At 34.0% G+C, this 25,747-nt stretch overlaps 1 protein-coding gene and 1 long non-coding RNA gene across 3 annotated transcripts; one reads left to right on the forward strand and one right to left on the reverse strand.

Annotated features, from left to right (window-relative positions):
- Positions 1–2,748: 2,748 nt before the first annotated feature.
- LOC107910621 (biotin carboxylase 1, chloroplastic) lies at positions 2,749–14,983 on the forward strand. 2 transcript variants are annotated; one of them, NM_001327041.2, is made up of 17 exons: positions 2,749–2,889; positions 3,008–3,077; positions 3,604–3,929; positions 4,871–5,012; positions 5,818–5,916; positions 6,014–6,070; positions 6,710–6,781; positions 7,306–7,395; positions 8,075–8,134; positions 9,685–9,870; positions 9,965–10,057; positions 10,141–10,222; positions 12,890–12,996; positions 13,398–13,473; positions 13,920–13,966; positions 14,069–14,131; positions 14,635–14,983. In NM_001327041.2, exons 2-17 carry the CDS (start codon positions 3,027–3,029, stop codon positions 14,689–14,691), a joined length of 1,608 nt encoding a protein of 535 aa, NP_001313970.2. In that variant the 5' UTR covers positions 2,749–2,889; positions 3,008–3,026; the 3' UTR covers positions 14,692–14,983. The 2 variants fall into 2 exon arrangements, with proteins under 2 accessions (NP_001313970.2, XP_016694019.1); XM_016838530.2 differs by lacking the exons at positions 2,749–2,889; positions 3,008–3,077 and adding an exon at positions 3,268–3,283 and having other exon boundaries at positions 14,635–14,886.
- A 360-nt stretch (positions 14,984–15,343) lies between these two features.
- Positions 15,344–15,930, reverse strand: LOC121214696 (uncharacterized). The gene is made up of 2 exons (XR_005910366.1): positions 15,765–15,930; positions 15,344–15,584 (listed from the first exon to the last, which is right to left on the reverse strand). It is a non-coding gene; the product is annotated as an uncharacterized lncRNA (long non-coding RNA).
- Between the last annotated feature and the right edge of the window lie 9,817 nt (positions 15,931–25,747).

Below are 25,747 nucleotides of genomic sequence, written 5' to 3' on the forward strand. Positions count from 1 at the left end.
GATCCATTTTCTATTTGTAACCCCTCTTTCAAGTCGTTCTTTAATATTTGTTTTAGGAAGGTTCCTTCATTCCCACGTAAACCACCTACCAACATATCCCATTTCCTTTAATCGACAATCATTTAGAGTTGTCCTAAATTCTTCCATTCGACCTTCATCCGTTGGCAAACCCCTTTCCTTTTCAAAAGAGTAAAAAATCTCATTAAAATCACCACAAACCAACCATGGCGTAACTTGCTCCCTCCCTAGTCTCCTCAGTATGTCCCATGCCTCACTTCTTCTTCGAGCTTCTAATGCCCTATAAAATCCAGTCATTCATCAAGTTAATCTTACTTCACCATCCTTAATGTCAAAATCAATGTGATTATTAGAAAAACTCCTTAATCGTATCGATACCTCACTTTTCTATCAAAGGCTTAACTCGCCCCTTTGTTCCTATTGCCGACACATCTGTACCATAATGAAACCTGCATCATCATCTAACTCTTTCCATCAGAGAACTGTCTAATTTTGTCTCCATAAAGAAGACAACCTGAGGACTAACCCATGGACATTCCAACTTAAGATTTTCATTACGTCCAGTTGGCTTGCCAATTGGCAACTACCGATATCAATTTTGTTACAAATTGTTCATTTTTGTTCTCCTAGTCCAACCTCGCCTGCATGCGTAAATCTACCTTGTACTTGACTGTTTGACCTATGTCTATTTTTCCCTTCTCTATTCTCCAACGGTAGCTCCTCACTTTCCTCATCCATATCTTCCTTATCCCCCCCCACTTAACAATACTACCCTTTTTCTTATGTCTTACCTCCCCCTACCTTCTAAATTAAACCCTAAAGTATGGTTAATAAACCCCAAGTTATGTCGTGTATCGAAGCTACTCATCCCTTTGCCGTTATTCCCAACTTTTTCTTTGCCAGCTTCTTTCCCATAATTTCTCCCCATATTGTCTTCCTTCAACCATATGCTTGGCGTGACGCTTGCTCTCTTTGGGTGTGCCCTTAATGATACATCCCATCCACATCCCACATCTTTAAACCCTAGATTAATCCTTTTTTGGCAGAATCTATCTCAATGCCTCAAACATCCACAAAGAAAACAAAATAAGGATAGTTTTTCATATCGAAATTTCACATAAACTGAATCTGACTGGGAAATCAAAATCTTTTTCTTCCTCTTCAAGAGCTTTCTAATATCTGTTTGAACCTTGATGCATATAAAGTTTCTAAATCCTTGATTAAGCTGTTATGTATAGTGTTCCAGACATTTACCAACAAAATCCCCTAATTGTTGCACCACATAATTAGAAAAGAAACCCGTCGAAAATCATGAACTTGCACCTAGAAATCAACATACACCAACAATACTAAATTCGGATCTTCGCCATCTTTTAGTCTATGAAGCAAAATAGATGGTTATTGAAAGTCCATGGCGTTCCACTTGTCACCCGTTCCATATCTATCTCATAAAAGAATAAAAAAACGTAACGTTTCTCAATTAGGTTAGAGATCTGAATTCCCCCCAACAAGTGCCATAAATTAGCCATCGTATTCTTCATTGCAGGAAAGTGAACCACACTGGCTACGAGGTAGCATCCAACTAAGCACAATTCATATAACGATCTTTGCGGTCTAGCCTCCGTCGCAAATTGCATGCCTTCATCCTCTTCCTCGTCAAGGCTTAAATCTGCCAACTCCTTCTCCATTAGTGCCATCTCTACCGCGCTTCAGCAATCGTAAAAACCCTAGACTTTGCTAGACGAAATCGTGCTACTTTGATAGCAAACTTGAGTAATTAACTATTCATGGCTTTTTTTTGTTAGAATAAAGAAAAGAATTAATTCTAATTTTTAGAAAGTTAAATGGAATATATAGTATAAAATTTTAATTGAAATTTTATAAAAATCATAATGAAAGATATGAATATATTTATAAAATTATAATATAAATTATTACAAAATTAATATAATAATATTTTAATAAAGGGTGAATTACATCATTAGTCACTAAATTATGGATAAGTTTTCGTTTTGGTCACTTAACTAAACAAATTTACAATTTGGTCACTAAAATATTCAAAGTTTTCAATTAAGCCGTTAAATTTTTCAAAAGTTTTTATTTATGTCATTGGATTATTAATTTTTTTAAAGTTCCACTAACGAGCTTCAAACAACGATTCAATGATTGACATGGTGAATCAGTACTCTTCGACGAGTAGAAGAACATATTTTAGATCCAAGTTGATCTGATGGTCAGTGGTGGAGATTGGAGAAAAAAACATTTTAAATTTTAGTTTGCAGATTTGTAACATCCAAATCTGTTTTATGAAAAAAATTAAATAAAAAAAAAAGATATTAATGCAAACATTTCGAACAAAAAAAGTAATATATCATTAATTTTAACAATCTAATTACTTAAATAAAAATTTTTGAATACAACTTTTAATTTATAGTGACAGTTAAGACAAATTTAAGTAAAGCCAACTATGACCCTGACCCGTAAATCTTAATAAAAGGGTCCAACTGCCCGACGATTTTCAAAAGTAAAAGAAAAAAAGAAAAAGAAAAAAAAACTTGTTATGGGCATGAGTCGAGCTGTTTTTCCTTTTTCCGGCCCAATCCAAATAGAGCTAAGTGGGTGCTGACAATTGTGAGATGCAAACGTGGAATGAAAACATTGGAGGAATGGACCCAACCGTAGAGATAGAACCGTAGGGAAAGGTCTGGGCTTATATGCCTGATGAGTGATAACCCCAACCATTTAGGCGGAGCATTCAATAAAACACTTGCCTCGTTTCCATCGACAACTTCTCCATATCTCTCTCTTCTCTCTATTTCCCCATCTCCCTGTCTCACTACATTGCTCTGATTCTTGTTCACGTCTAGCTTGGTATCTTTCTCTCTTTCTTTCTTTCTTTAAATTCTGTTTCATTAGATCTATTTGATTTTTTTTATGCTTAGACATGTAGCACTGAAGCTTTGGCTTAAATGGGTATTTGCTATTGTAGGCATTTTCTGTTTTTCTCAATGGCAATGGATGCTTCACTGACTATGTGCAAGTCGGTCACATCACCTCCTGTAAGTCTCCCTTCTCTTTTCGCATCATAATTTTCACTTTGTTCCTTCTGCTGGATGCTAGATTCTTTCTTCTATATAGTTTTGGAAATTGGGTATAGATTCCTAGAGTGAATTCCGGCAATGCTCCGATGTTTTCTAGTTTCCTAGTACGAAATCTGCCAAAGCTCCGATACCCCGTTAAGTACTTACTGTGATTTTACGTATGGGTAATTCCTCAATCTCTTTGCTCCCAACAACATATTTTCTTTATCTGGTGGTAAAAAAGAGCATGCTTTTTTGGGGAGATGCTATTTTACACTCACGTATCTAATCGCAAGTATCTTACGTATTCATATCTAATGATTTTCCACAAAGTGCTAATGAAACTTATAAATCACATGCATTAAATCCTAAGAGCTATTTGATCGATTGCAGACATCTCTAGATTGCCTCTGATAGAGGGATAAACTTTTAACATATCGTTAATCAAAGTTACGAGTTACTTTATTATGATATATAGCTAATATCATGGATTCTCCTATTGAAGGGCTTATTCTTGGGGAGAAGTAGAGTTATTAGGAGTTCCCAGTGTACCTTTATGGTGGGAAGCAGGATCAACTTTCCTCGGCAGAAAGCTCAGTCAACCCAAGTTAGATGTAAATCTAGCAGGTGTGGAGGAGCTCTTGGTGCTAAATGCCGTGCTGAGAAAATTTTGGTGGCAAATAGAGGAGAAATTGCTGTTCGTGTAATCCGAACAGCTCATGAGATGGGAATACCATGTGTTGCTGTCTACTCTACAATTGATAAGGATGCACTTCATGTGAAGCTGGCTGATGAATCAGTTTGCATAGGCGAAGCACCAAGCAGTCAATCGTAAGTAGTCATATCTTGAGCATCTATGGTTTCCTTGTTATGTTTCTATTACAATTGTCTTAGCTTTTACATCAAAGTTTGTTATGAAATTTGTCTTGTTAGATGCTCCTCATTTAATCTTTATTTGTTCATTGAATTAGAGATCTGTAGTTTGGAGATTAAGAAAGAAGGGGACTGAAGCAATTACCACTACAAAAACACTGTTTTAAATTGTTCTGTTAGATAAGTTTCAACTAGCAATAGTGCTTGAAAAAGACTGATTTAAATTATATCTGTTAGATAAGTTTCAACTAGCTATAATACATGAAGAAGTACCGAAAGTCTTATGAAGATTTAACTGGAAATAATTTGCATGTAACAATTCAATGGAATTTGGAAGGTTCTTATCATTTTGGCTGTTCTCTTTTATCACCTCTGCCCTGTGTTAAAGCCTTGGCGAGGTCTATTTATGTGTACTAATAGCAACAGTGTTAAGTTTTAAATTATTTCCAAATATATTTTGGGCTGAAAAATGCGAATCTAGTTAACTTTGAATTCTGGTAAAGTTTACTACCTTCTTTTCTTCTTTTAAGAGTAGGAAGCTTAATTTCATTTTGAATTCAATTGAAAATTGAAAATATGTACAAGGCCAAAAAAGACCATTTATACAAATCATGAAGTGTATTTTGTTGTCTTCACTTGAAGAATCAAGTATAAATTCTCTTTAGATTGTTTCCACTTCCATAGGCATATATTATCGAGCATATATAAACCATCTCTATGTTCTTCTTCTTTAATGCACATGCCTTGAGTTCATTCTCTGCTTTTACAATCCTTATCTATGTTTTTGTATTCTGTATTGCAAGCATACCAAAGCATGCTTTTGTGCTTAGGGTTTGTGTATTTATTCAGTTTGAGTATGATAACAGCTCAATTTGTATGTTTGGCTGTGTTTTGTTCAGGTATTTATTGATTCCAAATGTCCTATCTGCTGCAATTAGCCGTAACTGTACTATGCTTCATCCTGGGTATGGTTTCCTTTCTGAGAATGCGGTTTTTGTAGAAATGTGCAGAGATCACAGGATCAACTTTATTGGGCCTAACGTAAGTGCACAACTGTCAAGTTATTTGACAATAATTTTATTATTGGAAAACTAGTTTTTTTCCCCCTAATTGATTGGAGTATTCAGTATGGCATTTTCCCGCTCAAAAGCAACAAATGTGCATAATGGTGGATAACATATTGATATATAGAGTTGCAACCTGTGCTTTCTATTGAGACTGGTGAAGTTAGTTTTGGTACTCATATTGGATACCTTAGAGGGCCATTAGCCATTGGCTAATACGAGCTACCTAAATACCAAAGTGTTTTTAGATGTTTGAAATTGATACTGAGCATAGAAAAGCAAAATTTCTTCTGAACATACATTTTAATTACTTCAAAGTTTCAGTTAGCTATATTTGAGTGCAGCTCATAGATCCACTCATGAGATGATATATCTCTTTGCTTGTTTCCTCATCCTGAATGTTCGCTAATCTGAATTTGCTGCTGTATTTTGACTCAGTTTTGTGCAGTTATTTTAGCCTATCTTTCTTAGTTGGAGTTGCTTGCTTTCAGCATTTAGTTTCTATTCATCACTGCAAAATAATTCTGTATGGCAAGCAGATTGCTTGACAATTTGTGAGATATGTCTGCTACTTCATGAGGTCACTAGAAATTTTATCTCCAAGACTTGTTTACTGTGGCCAGATTCTTTTTCTTTTACTTCTTTTTGCTAATAAGTTTGATGAGTTTTAAACTAAATCTTCATGAAATTCTTTTAGCTCATATGTCCAGCTTGGATACTTTTTGGTTTTAGCTCATCCTCAGCCCTAATTTAAAGAATAAATTCTGGCTATGCTTGGGCAGCCTGACAGTATTCGTGTTATGGGTGACAAATCAACTGCACGAGAAACAATGAAGAACGCGGGTGTTCCTACTGTTCCGGGAAGTGATGGATTGTTACAGGTATTATATTTTGGGTAAATAAATGTTTATGCAGCTCAAACATAGTATTCATATTGTCAGTTTACAGTTCTTTTGTTAACTTTCTGTTTTTTTAAAGAGTACAGAGGAAGCAATCAAGCTTGCCCATGAGATTGGCTTTCCTGTGATGATCAAGGTGATTATTTTGCTCCCCAGCAATCAATTTATGTTCTATAGTGTCAGTTTAATTTGCCGACTGAACATGCGAATTTGGTGCACCTTTTCGCTATTCTACTTATGCTTTGTTTAGAAAATTTAGATTAAAATTTCATATATTCTTGTTAGTTCCAAGATTAAGTGTTAAAAAGGAAACAATCTAGCAGACATGCATGCTGACTGGAAAATTGGCCTAAAAGCCTATATTAGGAAGAGAAGACATCTATGTAAAGCAGATCCAGGAATAATAATGGAGAGTCATTCCCTTTTTTTTCAAAAAAAAATAAAAATTGATTTTTGAGTCCTATCCTAGCATAGAGTTCATAAACCTTTCTTTTGCTCTGGCTGTATCTTCTTGAAAATCATTACGAAATCTAATATCTTCTATTGATCGCCATTTGAAAATTATTAGGTGTTCATTTTATTGCTCCTAGAATTGTAGTGGTTCAATGGTGGTTTTTGTTAAGGGATGCAGTGAATATCTTGTATTCTTTTTCTGGCACTGTTTTCAAAAGACAGCTATGAAATATGATTTTGAATGTCAAGAGGGTACCATTGTTTGTGAAACTGCATTGAAATCTGTGTTAGTCATTAATTTTTATTCTTTTATATATTCAAGGCCACAGCAGGTGGTGGAGGACGTGGAATGCGTCTTTCTAAAGAGCCTGATGAGTTTGTGAAGTTACTGCAGGTATTACTTCAAATACGAGTCGCTCTAATTATTTTACAGATCTCCCTTTAGAAGTCAGTTTTATGTAATTTATGTAATCATTGGATTGTCATTTGATTCATATCTGCTTTTCTATTTGTCCTCCTGGGGTAGAGCATAACTGATGTGAATATGGAATACATCCTTTTCCTGATTTGATTTTTAAATGGATTTTTGGAACAGTATTTGTTGATAAGAGAGAAAAATGGAAAGTAGGGAAATAATGTAGGTTTGTTTACTTGCTTGAAGGCACCACTGTTTACTCAGGAGTGTTTCTTTGATCTACTAAACAATTACTTCCATTTTTTTTTCTTTTCACATAATTTCTTGATCCATCTTTTACACAATATGTGACAAAGTTTTTACTTATTTTTTTATATATACTCTAAAATGCTGGTTATATCCCTTTGAGGTAGAAATGAATGTTCTCCAAAAAGATTGGAGCATGCATTATCTAACTGAAGTGTATCTCCTCTCAGTTTTAATTTAATTTCTACACATTACAGCAAGCCAAAAGTGAAGCTGCAGCTGCATTTGGAAATGATGGAGTTTATTTGGAGAAGTACATCCAAAATCCAAGGCACATTGAGTTCCAGGTTATTTGTCTGTGCTATAAGTTCCCTCCTCTTTGTGGGCTTGAATCACTCTTAAGAATGTAAATCTGGAGAGCGTACTAATGGAGTTTTTCTTAATAGCTAGAATGTTTTTGTGCTGACATCGTATAATATGTGACAGTATTTGTGCTAGGACAATTGTTGTGGTTTAGGGGAAAAAAACAGTAGTAAACAAAGAAATAGAAAAGATAAACTCTAGAAAACTTAGGTTATAAAAAACCTCTGGTTTTTCTATTAATTCAAAGAAAAGAATCAGAATAATAATCATGGCTGTAAAGCCTACAACTTATTTAAATTTTCTTTCTTGCAAGTAAAGTTATTAGGCTTTCTTGCAAACAAAGTTTTATTCCAAGCCCTAGGTTTAAATACTTAAGACAACTAATAACCCTAGCCGTCTGTAATATATCTAATACTTAAAATAAATATTACAAGATAAAACTAAAATAATAAAATATTATAATATAAATAAAGCTCCTGCGTCAATAATACTGCGTTTTCCTTAGCCTTCACTGTTGGCTTCACCGTTGGGAGATTTGTGGCATGCATTGCTTACTGACCTGTGTTTAAGCCATAGTGTCCTTTGCTTCATGTGTTCTCTGTTATAGAATATAGACTCCATGCAAGTTTTTGATTTTCCTATGTTATGTGGTATGGTTTGCAGGTTCTTGCGGATAAATATGGTAATGTTGTTCACTTTGGTGAGCGAGACTGCAGCATCCAGGTACTATAACCATGCTTAGCCCAGAACTTTGCTGCATCTTGTTTTAGCAAATCAATTCATAAAGGAATCACTTTTAACCTTCAAAAAAAAAAAAAAAAAAGAAAAGAAAGAAAAAGCCTACTCAACTTGAAGGCTGAAGTTCTGGAAAGGCAAAACCATCTTTAGCTACTCCTTTAGAGTATCTGTTAAAGCTTCTCAGTTCCAAACTCTTTGTAATGTGGGACATAATATATTTGAAAAGATATGCCTACTTATATGTATGGTGTAATAGGGTCAGAAAACTAGGGATCTTAAGACTTGTGGCCATTATAGGAATTATTTTTAACGTTTAGGAATCAGACCAGGTTTGTAGCAATTGAAATTTATCTTAAAAAATTGCTGAAACTGAAGGAAAAAGGTTTGCTTGAAATTCTGGAAAGCAATAATATTAGGAATTAGGATTTATTGGTTAATTGAGGGATTTGTCTGATGGAAATTGATGGGTACTTTGGGGCAAGAATTTGGTTTGATAGTCATAGAAAAGGGGATGTGATTTTTCTTTGAATGAAAATGAGTGATTCTTGGCATCCATTCCTTAATCAACTAAAACACTCAAAATGTAATATGTTAAACCCATCTTGAAATATGATGATTTCAGTTGTAATGGTTCTTGAGGATTAACTCTACTAGAGATAGGATTCCTACTACAAAGTTTAATAGAGCATATGAAATTCAATGTCTCACTTATGAGTGCTAGAGTATGAAGCACAGACCCTTCTACAAGTCCAACATGGGCACAGCAGAATACATGTTGGACATGTGAGGGCTCGTTAAAAAAAATCAGACACAGTTGAAAACATGGTCAAGACACTGCTGGACACATCCAGATATGAGTAGACACGTCTAAGCACATGATGAATTTCGTTTTTCCTCTCAAATATGGAATCAACCATTGATATTTCACCTTAACCTTTGCTTTGTTTTAACAAATATAGTCATCTCTTATAGTATTTCAACATATATTATTCCAACATCATAGAAGGTAAACGCAAGTTGTCAAAATAACAACTAAATGGAGACTAGATGCCGATTGGAACTCAAGGGAAAACTTTACTCCTAGAAGCTCCAAAAATAAGCTAAGCTTGACAAGCTAACCCTTGGGTGCATAAATTGGATCTGGCCCTCTATAGGAAAATAACTAAAGTTAAAAAAAAACCTTTATGATTAGTACTAAAGTTATAAGTATGAAAACAAATAAGTTAAACTTTTCATGGGTTCATCACAATGAATCAAACAGGTCTGATCACTAATTTGTGTTGGTAATTAAAGCATCTTTCTCATGATAATAACTTCCAAATATTGTATCCTTATGTTAGGAGGAGCAAAAATGCTTACAAAGGCTACTAGGCTAGTGGCTATTTCTCAATCTTTGCTGCAAGATGTAATGTGCTAAAATTTAATTGTTTTAGCAGCACAATGTTCTCTATTGCTTTTGCTTTATTTCCCTTTATTATTTGAACAGGTAACTAGCTTACTGATATAAAATGTTGTTGAATGTGACTTCTATACAGAGACGTAATCAAAAACTTCTTGAAGAGGCTCCTTCTCCAGCATTGACACCAGAGTTGCGGAAGGCCATGGGTGATGCAGCAGTAGCTGCAGCAGCATCTATTGGTTACATTGGTGTAGGAACTGTTGAGTTCCTATTGGATGAAAGAGGTTCCTTCTACTTCATGGAAATGAACACTAGAATTCAGGTCAATAAGGATTGGGGACTCTGATTCATGCATTACCTATTAGCAGATTAATTAGAAGTGCTGCTAAATGTGTATTTTCATCAAATAAACTCAGGTGGAGCATCCTGTAACTGAAATGATTTCCTCTGTTGACTTGATTGAAGAACAAATTCGTGTAGCTATGGGAGAAAAACTGCGCTACAAACAGGTATTGAAATGCAAAAGGTTAAGTGAAATGCTTTGGACCATAGAACACAATGTATTCAACTGCTCATAAATTATGATTTGCAGGAAGATATTGTGCTCAGAGGGCATTCCATTGAATGTCGTATCAATGCAGAAGATGCATTTAAAGGGTTCAGACCCGGACCAGGTATGTGTTCATTGTAATTTTTTTTTCTGTTTGTGTGCAAAATTATTGCAATGGTCTCTTTTTTGAGAATTGCTACATTAAGTATTTTATTGGATATTTTGGTCCTTTGTACACAATGTTCTAACATAAATATTTTGGAGCCCATCACATTGGTAGACTACTTTTCCCCCAGTTCTCCATCATTAACATGGTACAAGAGCTGTGCAAGCTGTGCTGAGTATTTACCCTTCCAAACAATAATAGGAAGATATAAACCGTTAGGACAACACAGAGAAGAATTTGATGACTAGAAATTTGTTGGACTGGATTGTGCTCATGTATTTGAAGGAGGCTCTCTGTTGCTTGACGGTGCATCTGGTGTATTCCTTCAAGTTAGGGCAAGATAATCAATCAGGACTTAAAGAGTGACCTGTATTTTGTGGAGTAGAAGCAATAGGATTGGGCTCAACCGGTAAAGGTGTAAGAATTATAGTAGAGCATCTTCAACTGAAGTAACATCAGCATTTATTCAAAACTAGATTATAAGACCAGCATCCTAAAAATATACAAATTATTGATCAATTATCCAATTTTTCCTGACCCAGTGAAAGTTGAACAAATGACACAACCAAAGATTCGAGGAAATAAGAAGGTTTGCTATAGAGGAACAAAGTACAGAATGAGAAGATTGGTCATTGAGAACTGAAGAAGGCATTTGATTAATGAATCAGACTATGCTCTTGCATGAAGGAATTGGAATTAGAGAATACTCCTGAGTGTTATCATTGTGAAGTACTCAAATAGTGAGAGTAAATTGAGATTAATTTCAGCATGAAATTGCAAACAACTCTTGAGTATTATCATCGTGAAGTACTCAAATAGAGAGAGTAAATTGAGATTAATTTCAGAAAGAGAAGATTGACCATTGAGAACTGAAGAAGGCATTCGACTAATCAAATAACATAGTTTAAGTAACTCGTCAATCCAAAATGTTTAGGAAAATGCATTTGATATGATAAACAATGAGTAACCGTTTTTTTTTCTTCCTGTTGTGGCCCCTACAACTGATGAATCAGACCATGCTCTTGCATGAAGGAACTGAAGGAGTTAGAGAATACTCTTGAGCATCATCATTGTGAAGTACTTGAATAGACAGTAAATTGAGATTAATTTCAGCATGAAAGGGACATGAAATTGAGAACACCTCAGAGGATCTTTGATCGATAAAAACGCGGAACACAAGAATAATCATTTGCAAAGGTAAGTTATGAAATCCCAATTTGGAGGTAACATAACAGGGATGTCAAACAGCTGAGTGGACTATCATAAAGGAATTTTGAGCTTGTTTATTGAAGCAGGGGACCAAATCAACTACAATGATGGTTTCCCAACTAACTCGACTGTCACTTAAGACAACACGACTAAGTCTAGAATCCACTGCTTCATATTCTCCAAAGATGGGTGACCAAGATGACAATGAAAATTGAAATGGTGGAAGCAACACTGACATGCAAAAAGTTGCAATAGATCAAAATAGTGGAGCCCATTTAATTCACCCCATCTCCGATATTTTTTTCTGTAAATCCTGGATAATAGTAGAATCAAGGAAGGTAACAACAATTTGGTGTTTTGGCTTGCTTACTAATAGACATGATGAAAGGAAAAGGAAAACTGAGGTATGTATTAAATAGAAAATGGGGAAAGTAAAGAACTAGGCTGCGAAGCACTAGTGCCAGTGGGTAACAAAGTTGTTAACAAAATGATAGATAACAAATTAGTACTTGTCATATAGTCATTGGCACCATAATCGAGAAGGAAAGATTTTGGATGAGAAGAATTGGACGATAGACAGGTAAGAGGAGTACCGTTTTGAGCTAGAGCCCCATGACAATAAACTTGTTGAGCTTTCTACTATTGAAGGGATTTGGAATATTCATTTGCTGATAAAGTCACTGTCTTCTGTCTGTTACCTATATGACACAGGTTCAAACTCCGTCATCTCCTTTCCTCCCACAATATTGTAATGATAAAAGAAAAGTCACTTCTTGTCTTCTGGTCATCCCCTTGGTAATTGTAATTACCAAGCAACTCTTCATGTAGCCTAAATCCAGTGTTTTATGAAAGAACTAAACATGTTGATGTGGATTGTCATCTAGTTAATGAACTTTTGCAGAATGTGATTTGTTGACAATCTATGAGACCTATGCACCAAGACCAACTATTAGATTTGTTTACCAATACTTGGTTCTATAATAAGATATATTTGTACACTATTCTGGATAAGGGATATTTTAGTTCTTTGCACTTAGTATTCTAATATAAATAGATAGGAGGCTACTGCATTGAAAGACAATTTCCCCAATGCTCTACCTGATATTAACAGCCATCATCAGAACCTTTATGTTGTTTCCTTTTATTTAAAAAATTTCCCTTGTTCTTCTATACTGGTATCATTCAATCTTGCAGGTGCTTTTTTTTTCTTTTTGCCAAGTGCCAACTTTATTAGATGTAATCTTCTTCTTTTAACATTATAGGATATATAGTTTCTTTTATTGTTATTTTTTATATTTTGAAATTTATGCTCAATTTCCTTGAGGCTTTCAAATAACTGAAAGGATAGAGAAGAAATGGAATGCCTGGTATAGTATTTTGATATTGTAAAAAAATCCTGTGCTTTTCCAATGACAGGGAGAATAACATCGTACTTGCCATCTGGAGGCCCATTTGTTCGAATGGATAGCCATGTTTATTCTGATTATGTAGTTCCTCCAAGCTATGATTCATTACTTGGAAAGGTTTGTAATATATATTTCTTATGCTATTCAAGTTTATGACATGTAAGGTTATGCATGTATGAGCTGCTCGATGCAAGGTCCTTGAAGGTCCAAGAATGTTTGTTTTGGAAGAGGAGAATTTTAAATCTTTTTTTCCTTTTCTTTTAAAGAGTAATAAGAATACCATAAATTACCAATGTCAAGGTGTGTACAGTAAACTGCATTAAGTTTTGGACTTTGTTAAGGTTATTCTTTACATAGTAAAACATGAAGCAAAGTTTTATGTGGAACCGCATACATTTTTTGATTCATGTTGCAAGGTGTTGCTGCAGTTACTTTGTATGCAGTTTTATAATTTTCTGGGCTGCTTCACTAAAATGCGAACTTTAGCTTTGACATTGTTCTATGTTTATCTGTTTTAGCTTATCGTATGGGCTCCAACAAGGGAAAAAGCAATTGAGCGCATGAAAAGGGCTCTTGATGACACTGTAATTACAGGTACTATTATTGTCCAAGAGTGGACTTTGTTCATTGTGCTGTACTATTTCTATCATTTACTTTTGTTTTTCTGTGGTAAATTCTTTTACACTTTCACATATGTGAGGGTCTATGGAACTTTGGGAGAAATCCCTTCAACCAGAAGAAAAGTAACTTTGTACATCTATTTGAATGAGCAGCTGACACCATTGTCAGTTTGACTCCTGTTGTTTCAGTTGGTGCTAACACATGTAACTGAATATGCTTGTGCCAAAGGAGTTGCTCGATTTTCTTTTATCCAGTATAATCTTTCTATCAAGAAAACGTCTTCCTCGTATTGTATTTGTATGTAATTTGAATATGCATGTTACAAAGGAGTTTCTCCATTTATTCTTTTCAGCCTAATTTTATTTTCAAGAAAAAGTCTATCCCTCAAGCAATCTCCTAATCCATACCTTTTGTTTCAGGGGTTCCTACAACAATTGAATACCATAAACTCATCCTTGATATTGAGGTTGGTGGTGCTATCTTTTGAATGTGGGATGTGTATGTTTAGTGGGTGAATATGCTGAGGTTCATAATTGTTTAATCTAATTGAACATGATACACTTAACAGGACTTCAGAAACGGAAAAGTTGACACTGCTTTCATTCCAAAACATGAAGAAGAGTTGGCAGCAGTAAGTAGTTGATTTACTTTATTAAGAACGTACCTTTTAATAACTTAAGATTTTGAAGAGTTTGTTCGTAGGATTTAGGATGCTGAATATATATCAGTTGATAATTTGGTTTAGTTGAAGGTTTTGCATTTGGTGTTAATGGTGTGTGGGCCATTTCTTAATTTCTATTGTAACAATTTTACAAAATCAGGGGGGCTCTGTTTCGTTTCACATTATTAGTCATTCCTCAATCCTCTTGAATCTTAGCTAAAACTTGAACATAGTGGTTAGTTGTTTTGCATAAAACAAAGCCATACATTTTTATGCACCACAACAATTGGGGAGAACATCGAGATTGGTCAATCTGTACTGGCAGAAACTGTTATAGGAATTGTGTTTTATTTTCATGATGATTCTTGTGCAACATAAAATTGAATTAGTAATTTTGTAATAGGCATTTTGATTTATTAATGATAGAGCTTACGCTCTTCATTGTTTTTTCTTTTTCTTTTTGGTGCCTGCAGCCACAGAAAATGGTAGTAGCAAGCCCAGCCAAAGAATTAACAAGTGCAACTGCTTAGATCAAAGATGGTTTATTTGCAACTTGTGTAATGATTCATGCACTGAGAAAATTGTTTGAAATTTTGATAATCCACTCTTTCGTTTCAGTGTTGTAATGTTTGCATAATGGTGAGTAGAAATCGTTGATATGCAGACATTCGTCTTGCAGTTAAAAACTATCAGAATTAATGACTAAAGTTGGAAACTTTAGTTTCTCTTTTCCCTGTTTCTGATGATTCAGTAGTCGTGACTATCCTGTTTGTCATCCGCCAACATATGGCAGTACGGAAAATAAAATATATTACTTTAATAGAAAATGCGGTTAACAAAAAAGAAATGAAAGGAGTTTGATTAATTCAATATGAAAATATACCTTTTCTATTATGCATGTAAATCAGCACTTCCAAGTAAGTAGCTAAAAATTCAAAACATGCACTTCTCATACACGCACAAGAGGCTTTTTTCGTTTTGAGAAAACATGATGATGTTATATATAATCTTTTTTAGTTAAGTATTTTCAACATGAAATTTATGGAGATAAAAGAAACCTAAAATAAGAAAAAGTAATCCATATATGTTTCCACCTTCAACTTTGAAAAAAAAAACCCTAATACTTGAAAATTGGGCAAGAGCCTAAATTTTTCAAAAATTATTTGAATTAAAATAAAGAAATAGTAGAATTATAACTTATATTGTTATCCAAGAGAATCCATTTGCATCAATGTCTCAAATATCTTCAAGTTTGGATTGTTAATTTCCATCTTCAATGCAGTCTATTTTTTTCATGGCAGGCTTCTTCTTTTTTTGTTGGCTGCTAAATGTTTGAAGACTAACTTGAAAAAACCCTTTGGGAGGCGGCAGAGCTAAAAATGACTTTCAACTTTTTCTGGTATCTATTCCTAAAAAAAGTAATCTGCAATTACCATTTAAAAGCATCAATATTTACAAATAGCCAAATACACAAATAAAATAAAATATTAAATACACATCTTTAAATCAAATAACTTTAAAAAGTAATCATGTAACTTTGAATCTAACTGTTGTTAAAAAGAAATAAGCTTTAAAGCAAAATAAATAAAAAAATCCCAAATACCTTCTCAAAATATGTACATGCTAATCATTCTCCTTTCATAATCTTCTTGCTGAAGTTTCCTTCCAATTTTGACTAATTTGTTTTAGGACTTCTTTTGTTCATAGAAAGGGGGTCGACAAACAAAATGAGAAAGCTGAATTTTTTTACTTGACTAAAAGGGTTGACTTTTAAGTTCTTTTCAAATTAAAGGGATTGTTGTTTTCATGTTTTTTTCCTTTTAATTTATATTATTTTACCTATCAATAATTAAACCCAGTCATCAAGTTTTTGCCACATAAGTTTTTTTAAAACATGTGTTTTTCACCCGTTGCCTAAATGAGTTATACGCCCTAATGTGAACAAATTCGAAAATGTTAGCCTTATATTTGAACAATTTGAAAGGTTTTACCCTTAAATGGGTAATCGGTCCTTATTTGAGCATTTAGCCAAACACAAATTAAAAATTAATAAAATAATTTACTTTTAACCTTTTTTTCATGCTACATGAATTTTAAATTGACCTATATTAACATGTGGAGTGTAGATTATAGCTGTTCATGGGCCGATCATACGTGACTCGATTTTAAAAAAAATTCAAACCTAAGCCTATTTTCAAGGCAATCAAACTCGTTGATTCGTTTTATTGTTTAAATATTAAAAAAAACTCATATTAATTTATATTATTATAATTAAATTTAAAATTAAAAATGTTTTATTATTTAAATTAAATTTGAACCATTTTAGCCTCACTTGACACAAAAATTCCTTATCCAAGCCCTACTCATGGACAAGTATATTGTGAATCAACTACTCTAAAAGCAACATCCAAATTATTCCCTAAATTGGTCAGTATGATGACCTATTTAAATATATATTTTATATAGTTTAGTATCTTTTAAGTATATGAACTTAGAGTTAAAATCAAATTACTATTAAAAACTATTACAATAATAGATGAAAAAGGATATGACAAAAAAAGTTAACATAAGAAAATAACTAAAACATGCATGATATGAAAAATAATATGAATACAATATTAATATATAAACGCTAATAATCATATATATATATTTTTATATTACTAAGATGCCTGAAAGTTTTGCCTAACCAATAAAAACAAAATTATTTTTAAAAAAAAAATCAAATCAATATTGTTAGCCTTATTTTTCAAATGTTTTGATATAACAAAATCAAATTATAAATTCTCTCTTAGTCGAATTTCCGATTTATGATGCAACCTTAAAAAACTATTTTCAAGTACTATCAAACTCATAAAATTGTTCAACATGTTTTTAAATATATTTCATGCATTTGATTTTTCAAAACACTATGGTAAATATCCTCTCAGAATCATTTTTATAAAGATTGTGAGAGTTCTATTGATACAAGTAAGTCAGTAAGCACCCCAAAATCTTCAACAGACTTCTATTGGTACAAAAGAGCTAATGTACCAATACAACTGAATTTCTATCGATAACCATGAAAATTTCTACCAAAACAAGGTCGATAGTGAGCCTTCAAGAATTCTCCTACACCTTCTACCGATACTATTAAGTATGACTCCTATTTTCAGTCAAATTTAAGAAATAATCTTTTAGTTAAACTCTGTTTATTTGTTTCAGTCAAACACTGATTAGTTTAGATTATTTTATTATTATTTGACATATGAATTTAGCCTATAAATAGGCTCTTTTACAACCTTAGTATAGGCACCCATTAGATTAGAACTCATAACACATTCAGAGAATTTTGTGTTTACGTTTTGAGGGTTCTTTGTTTTTTCGGGTTTTCGGGGTTTAGTTTTATCTCCATCTTTTGTACTCTTCGTTCTTTTGCCATTATAGTAAAATTATCTTTGCCAGTGGTTTTTTATCCTCTTTGGAGGGGTTTTCCACGTTAAATTTGTGTGTTCATCTTCTCAATTTCTTCTACTATTTTTACTTGTTTGTTGCTTAATCGGGTCGATCCCTAACAAGTGGTATCAGAGCTAGTTCAATTTTCATAGATCAGCCTATTCAGATATGGCAACAACAAGATTTGAAATTGAGAAGTTCGATGGTGAGACAAATTTCAATCTGTGGCAAGTTCGGATGATGGCAATTTTAGTTTAATCCGGTTTGAAAAAGGTTGTTACCGGAAAAAAGCCTGAAAATCTAAATAAAACAAAATGGGAAGAGCTTGATGAAAAGGCCTTGTCTGCAATCCAGTTGTGCCTCACGAATACGGTATTGTAGGAGGTATTGATGGAGAAGACCTCATCCGCCTTGTGGAAAAGGTTAGAAACTCTTTATGCGATTAAGTCTTTGGCTAACCGTTTAGTGTTGAAACAACGTCTATTTACGTTTCGCATGAACGAAGGTGAGATTCTTAGAGATCACATTAGTCAATTCATTACTCTTTTAAATGATTTAAGGAACGTTGAGGTTCATAGTGATGATGAAGATCAAGCTATACTATTATTGTGATCTTTACCCCATTCATACAAGTCTTTCAGGGAAACCCTGATTTATGGTAGAGACAAAATCTCATTCGAAGATGTGAAGGGTCATTTGTTGAGTAGAGACAAACTCGACAATGAGCTTCATTTGGATAGCAAGGCAGATAGGCAAGCTTCCGTTTTCGTAGCATCAAAGAAACAAGACAAAAGGTGTTGCTATTGTAAAAAGTTAGGTCACGTCAAAGCAGATTGTTATAAACTGCGAAATAAAAGAGCTGCTGAGAGTAACGAGGAAGATGTAGCTGATGCTAATTTGATCGATGAAAGCGGTGATGATTTCTTGTTAGTGTCAACCAGCAATAACTCCAAGCTCACGTCCGAGTGGATCCTAGATTCAAGATGTTCTTTCCACATGTGTCCCAATAGAGAATGGTTCTCTACATACAGTTCGGTTGAAGGTGGAGTTGTTCGCATGGGAAACGATTCATCTAGTAAGGTAATTGGCATTGGTACTGTTAAAATTAGGATACACGATGGGACGATTAGGACATTCTCAGATGTCAGGTATGTACCTGATTTACGAAAGAATCTCATCTCCTTAAGTATTTTAGACTTGAAAGGATGCAAAATCAACATCGAGTCAAGCGGCATTAAAGTATCTCGTGGAGCTCTCGTTTTGTTAAAAGGTAAAATAACTGGCAGTCTTTATATTCTGGAAGGTTCTACAGTGACCGGTGAAATCGGACGTCCTTCATCCGTTACAGAGTCGAAGTCAACTCATTTGGAGCGGAGGCAACTTGGTCATAGGAGGGAAAAATGTATGACTGTTTCGTTGAAGAGAGGTTCTCTTTTGGATGCAGGTTTTGAAAAGTTAGGGCACTGTGTTCGTGAAAATCAGACTTAGGTTAATTTTGATTTGGCAGTGTACAAGTCGAAGGCTAGAAGTCTTCCAGTTTCTAAGCATAGATTCGACTCAGTTAATTCCCTGCATAGTTCAAGATAGGCTCGGGGCAGGCTTTGGCAAAGATGGTGTTGTGGAAATATGAGTCAAGGTGGAGATTTGTTAAGTATGACTCCTATTTTCAATTAAATTTGAGAAATAATCTTTTAGTTAAACTCTGTTTAATTGTTTCAGTCAAATACTGATTAGTTTAGATTATTTTATTATTATTTGACATATGAATTTAGCCTATAAATAGGCTCTTTTACAACCTTAGTGTAGACACCCATTAGATTAGAACTCATAACACATTCAGAGAATTTTGTGTTTACGTTTTGAGGGTTCTTTGTTTTTTCGGGTTTTCAGGGTTTAGTTTTATCTCCATCTTTTGTACTCTTCGTTCTTTTGCCATTATAGTAAAATTATCTTTGTCTGTGGTTTTTTATCCTCTTTGGAGGGGTTTTTCCACGTTAAATTTGTGTGTTCATCTTCTCAATTTCTTCTGCTATTTTTACTTGTTTGTTGTTTAATCAGGTCGATCCCTAACAGATACAAATGCTACGATGTATCGCCACAAGTCACTTTCTCTTGAAACCCTGATACTTATGTCGACACAAGTCCATTTGTAGCGATACAATAGGCTCAAATGGTTAGATTTTTAAAGAGTTATACTGATACAAGTGAAGTTGTATCGGTACAAGTTCTCTGCAAATTGCAATTAGTGCTTGAATTTATTACTGCAATGGCTGTAATCCAAGTCTAACATCTCCAAAGTAGTTAGAAGACATAAATACAATTCAAGGGCTCCACATTGAAGACAAGAAACAGGTTTGCAAAGTCAATTGTACATAAATCCAATCTTTTCTTTGTTATTCTTTTTGTTCTTTATACACACACTTGGGTAGCAATTTCTTTCAATCTTTCAAGTGTAGTCTAGTCATTAAGTGAGCTTGATCATTGTAATATCAACCTTTGAGAGGTATCTTTTATCTTTTATCTTGTTTCTTATTTTTGTGAGGGTTTTCTTAATGTTTTGGGTAGAAAACCTAATGATTGTAAAGCTAATTGAAAAGCTAATTGTAAAGGTTAGTCCTTGTCCTCAAAAGGTTACAAATTAGTGAATTTGAGAAAATTCTTAGTTGTGGTTGAAAGTTCTCAAGAGAGTGTTCAGTAAAACTATTCTAATTTTATTAAGTAAAGAACTGAATGTAAATAGAAAAAAGACTCATAACCTAACTGGGAAAATAATCCCCTTATTCTAGTAAACTACTAAAAGATAAAAAAATATTCCTAAAAAATCTCAATTTATTATTCTAAGATTTATCTACCTAAATAACTTAAACAATATACCTAAAATAAATGGGGCTTTACGTATTTCAACACCGTCCCTCAAGTTGGTGCATATATATCAATCATGCCCAACTTGCTTACAAGAAAATCAAAACTTGTCTTAGAGAGCCCTTTGGTAAGTATGTCAAGAATCTATTATTTTGAAGGAACAAATGACATGCACACTTTGCCTTCTTCAGTGTTCTCCTTGATAAAGTGTCTACCAATCTCAACATGTTTAGTTCTGTCATGTTGGATTGGGTTATAAGCAATGCTAATGGCAACTTTGCTATCCCAGTACACTTCATTGGTGACGTTATTAGTTTCCTCAGCTCTTCCATAATTCTCCTTAAGCACATCATTTCACAAATTCCTTGAGCCATTGATATAAACTCAGCCTTTGCACTACTTCTTGCTACAACAATATGTTTTTTTGCTTCGCCAAGTCACAAGGTTTCCCCAAAAAAATGTATAGTATCCTAATGAAGATCTTCTATATGTTATTGAGCCTGCCCAGTCTACAACTGTATAAGCTTCAATTCTTCTTTGTTTGGATTTCTTAAAGAATAAGCCTTTGTCAGCTGAACTCTTCAAGTATCTCAGAACCCTAAACACTACTTCTTCATATTCCTCTATTGGGGAGTGCATAAATTGACTCACTAAGTTAACTGAAAAAGTTATGTCTCGACTTGTATTAATAAGTAGATTAATTTACCAACTAGTCTTTGGTATTGCCCTTTATCAACTGATCTTCCTTCTTTATTTTCGAATTTTACATTTGGATCAATTGGTGTGTCACCTGGGCAACAACTACTCATCTCAATCTCCTTTAAAAGATTAATCATAATATTTTTTCTAAGAGACCACAAGACCCTTATTTGATCGAGCAACTTCCATTCCAAGGAAGTATTTTAAAGGACCTAACTCCTTGATCTCAAACTCCAATGCTAGATGCTCTTTGAGACGCCTTATTTCATCCACATAATCTCTTGTAAGAATGATATCATCAATATAAACTATAATAACTATTATTCTATACTTCTTTGTGAGTGTTAGTAGAACATTGTATGATAGGCTTGTCCTTGCGAGTAACCTTTGTCACATCCCAAAACCCGGCCTACTAGTTTTGGGTTAGTAAAATTAGGCCATTAACCGGAGGTTGTGTTAGATATCGAAAATTAGGGTCGAAAGTGAGTAATTAAAGAATTCAAGTGGCATATTTAGGTTTTTGTTTTATTAACTAGCTTAAAAAATTTAATTTTGAGGTATAATTAGAAAAAAAAATTAATTTATTTAGGACCTAACTGGAAAGGAAAAATTAGGAGTGACCAAAAGAGCAAATTGCAATTTTTGAAAAGTGGTCTCCTACATAGACATTCACTTATTGTTCTTTCAAACCCCAAAACATTCATAATTTTCCAAAAGCCTAAAATCAGAGAGTTTTAACAAAATCAATTCATTCTTTTAAATTTATTAACTCCCTAAACACTAAAACAACCCCCAATTTCAAACAAAAAACGTAATTTCTACCCTAAATCTACCATTTTCTTCTTGAGTTGAAAGGCCGAATTAAAGCTGTAGATCATCGTTTTCATCAAATCCAGGTAACATTATGACTTCCTAAGGTTAAATAAAGAGTGTTGTTAATTCAAATCAAGTTTTAAACTATTATATTTAGATTTGGTGTTTTTAAAGTATACTGGGATTCAAAAATGACAAATCTCGTAATTTTGAGTAAACTCATGATTTCAAAGTGATTTTTGATTCATTATAACCTAATTAGAAGGTATTTTACTTCAATTTGATAGTTCATAACCAAATTTTTAAGAATCAAGCGTCTTCCCTTTTTTCATGTTCTTGAAAAGCTTCAGTTTTTCGAAAAATTTAGGACCATGGATTTAGGTGAAATTAATGGTTTAGTTATGAAATTAAATGATATTTAGGATTATTGGAATCAAAATTGAGGATTAGAAATGAGATTAGAATGTAGAAATGAGATTAGAATTTTGAAACTGTAATTTTGATAAAATTAACAAGTTTTTGGTAGTGAAAAAGGAGAGGCTTGAATTGTGTATTTCTTGCTATTTGGTAATACTCAAGGTTGTTTTTGATGAGTTTGGAATGTGCTTGTTATGTGTGTTAAGTGTCAGATCAATTGGGAGTCACTACAATCAAGTCTAAAGGCAATAAAAAGCTTGTTTGAGCTTTTAGCTTGTAAGCGGAAGCGTGATTGGTGAGTGTTCGGAGTCACTATCGATATGCGTGATTCATAATGTTAATTGGGAGCTTAGGATTAGCGTAAATTCCTATCCTAAGTTTCGAGTGTAAGCCTTTCTTATACTTTTTTTTATTATGAAAATATGCATAATGTATGTTGAATTGTGGAATGTGATGCTGATGTAACAAGTAAAGTAAGTGAATATCGGTATGTGGTATGTGATAATATGATTTTAATGCATTCATATGTAATAAAATATGTGATGGCTCAATGAGCATAGTTGTGACACTTAAAGTGCAATTAAATATGAATTCGATAAGCATGCATTGTGTACAAGTTTGTGATGTAAATGGATGAATATAAATAATGATGATGTGCATTAAAGCACTAATTAAGTATGTGTAGTTGTGGATATTTTGGCCTTGTGATCTCTTGAAACTGTTGGATATAGTTGACATGCCAAACGATTGTGAGTACTTATCTTTGTGTTGTGATTTGAACATTGAGGCCCCAGGACATATTGGAGAGATAAGAGAATGTCGAGCTAAGCTCTATTGATCGGGACATGTTGGTGTGTTAGAGAGTGTTTAGCTTTATGCTACACTTATGGCATATGTTAAACTCTTTAAGTTATTGGTATGATGGAGATCCGTTTATCCAATGTGTGGTGATAGAGCCCACTTTTATGTTTCATAATCTTAAGGTGCCAAATTATCATTAAATGACTTATATATGAGATATATTGTGTGAAATTGTATGTGAGAGTATACGCTATTTTTATGAATTAATGATTTGTGAACACGTAATTTTGACTCGATTAGAATATAGTTGTGAATTTGTTGTAGTATGGTCTTGCCTGACTTTTGATGTTGTGTATGCTTTGTGGTTATTCCGACATTCACTGAGCATATTTAAGCTCGCACACTCACTAAATATTTGTAGATAAGTAGTGTTTTCAATGTGAGCGGTAGGACCAAAGAAGCAATCCCAGCAAGACAATAAGTTTAAGTAGGTGGTGTTATAAACTTTGGGTAGTTTGAATAAAGGCAATGATGGTTTAGAATTTCGTTTGATTATTATTTGTTTATTTTGATTTTGGACTTTGGAGTTTTGGTATTGTTTGGATCTATAATATGAATGTTTGATGATTGGTAATGTGTCTAATGATGCATGTTAAAAGGAATAATCGTTGAGTATGAGTGTGTCTTCTGTTTTGTTGTGTTCTTATTGAATTGTACAGTGGTATCGATACTCGAGGCTTAAGTATCAATACCTCGATGTTAAAATGTATGTACAGAAAAATAGTAGCTTAATTTTGTATTGATACCCTTTCACGAGTATCAATGTTTAGGGTAAAAATAATGATACCTTTGTTTATGTATTGATAAAATGTTTTTGGTTCGAAATTGAGTTGAAAAAATAGAATGCTGGAATAGTACCGATTTTCTATTCAATATTGATACCTATTTTACTAAATATCAATACCTACTATTGTGTATCGATGCCTACATTATTTCTTTGGAAATTTGCTAAATGGTCTCTCAACATGTATTTATACTATTTCGAATGTCGCATAATGTTTGTCTAGTTGCAATCACCTCTAAAAGTGCTTAAACTAATAAAAATTGTTCTTGCTTGAAGCTATGTGTACATGTGTAATTGTTATGATGTTGATGTAGTGTCCTATAACTCGGGTCCAGCGGCTGGATTGAGTGGGGGTGTTACATTTAGTGGTATTAGAGCGTAAGTTCTCTAACAGTCAGACCTAAGCTAACGATTTACGAGCTGGGGTTATGTAACCTATGTATCGAAAACCCAAGTGGCAAGATTTTCCTAGTACTTAAATTGTTTGATGTGGATACCTCTAATTGAAATTGTATGAATTTGTTTGATTTTGGGGTAGGATTGGGAACACGTTGCCTCTGTATAAATGCTTTTTTATAGGGACATTCCTTGGATGATTTCCCCCCCACTCACACCTTTGGTTTGTTTGTGTATGTTAGATTTGATACAAAAATGCCTCGTAGACGTGTGAATATGAATGCGAATGAGAATGCGAATGCGAATGCTCAAGGGATGGTACATCCTCTACACCTCCTGTGCTGTCGTGTAGATTGAATATACCTAATGAGGGTGTTTGCCCTCTGATGGAAGCCATGATTGGGGCATTTTAGAGGATTACTGGTGCTAACCCTGCTCCTGCTCCTGCATCTGCCAACCCTGCACTTGTTAATCGAGGACTACCACTTGAACATCTGCTGGCGTTGGTTGGTAAGGAGTTTACCGGAGTGAAAGGAGTCGATTCGACTGTAGCAGAATACAAGTTTGAAAGTGTTTACAGGATCCTCGAGTTGATGTCCTGTACTGACGAGGAGAAGTTAGGTTGTATAGTGCTCCTACTTGACGTTGAAGCCCATCGTTGGTGGAATACGATGAAGAGGGGTACTACTGTAGATCGTTTGACTTGAGATTATTTCTTGAAAATGTTTAAAAGGAAGTTTGTGGGCGAGTAGTACATAGAAGCCTGTAAACGGAAGTTTTTATAGCTAGTTCAAGGTAGTTTGACAGTGGTTGAGTATGAGTCAGAATTTGCGCGACTTAGTCAGTATGCTCTTGAGATGGTCCTTACTGAGAGGGATCGATGCAAGAGGTTTCATTTTTGGCTTAATCGAGAGATTCAGGTTTATTTGGTAGCTCAGAATACTGAGTTGTTCGATGAGATGGTTGAGAAAGCTAAATATGTTGAGACTTTGGCTGAGCCGTCGTGCTCAATAGTGACTGAATCGAGAAAAAAGGGACGTGATACTCAGGGTTGTGATAGGAGTGCATGAAACAAGTTTCAACCAAGTCAATTTGGACGGCAAGATAGTGTTGTAGTTAGCATTGATAGATCATCGAGTGGTTCTGGATGGCTGCTTTGTGGACATTTTGAGAGTAGGCATTCTGGAGAGTGTCAAAAATTGGCAGACAAATGTTTCAAGTGTGGCTTTAAAGAACACATGTTGAGGGATTGTCCAAAGAGGGTTTAAGTTTCACAGCCTCAGAGTTCTGCACCTGCGCCTATGCCTGCTAGAGGCCAT

Source organism: Gossypium hirsutum, chromosome D02 (assembly GCF_007990345.1).
Source record: "Gossypium hirsutum isolate 1008001.06 chromosome D02, Gossypium_hirsutum_v2.1, whole genome shotgun sequence".
NCBI classification, from domain to species: Eukaryota; Viridiplantae; Streptophyta; class Magnoliopsida; order Malvales; family Malvaceae; genus Gossypium; species Gossypium hirsutum.

What these genes read in the sequence shown, in the direction of transcription:
- LOC107910621 (NM_001327041.2), top strand. Translation starts at nt 3,027, where the DNA reads ATGGCAATGGATGCTTCACTGACTATGTGCAAGTCGGTCACATCACCT. An exon ending in TCAACTTTATTGGGCCTAAC is followed by an intron (nt 5,013 to 5,817) that starts GTAAGTGCACAA and finishes ATGCTTGGGCAG; the next exon opens with CCTGACAGTATTCGTGTTAT. An exon ending in AGTTTGTGAAGTTACTGCAG is followed by an intron (nt 6,782 to 7,305) that starts GTATTACTTCAA and finishes TACACATTACAG; the next exon opens with CAAGCCAAAAGTGAAGCTGC.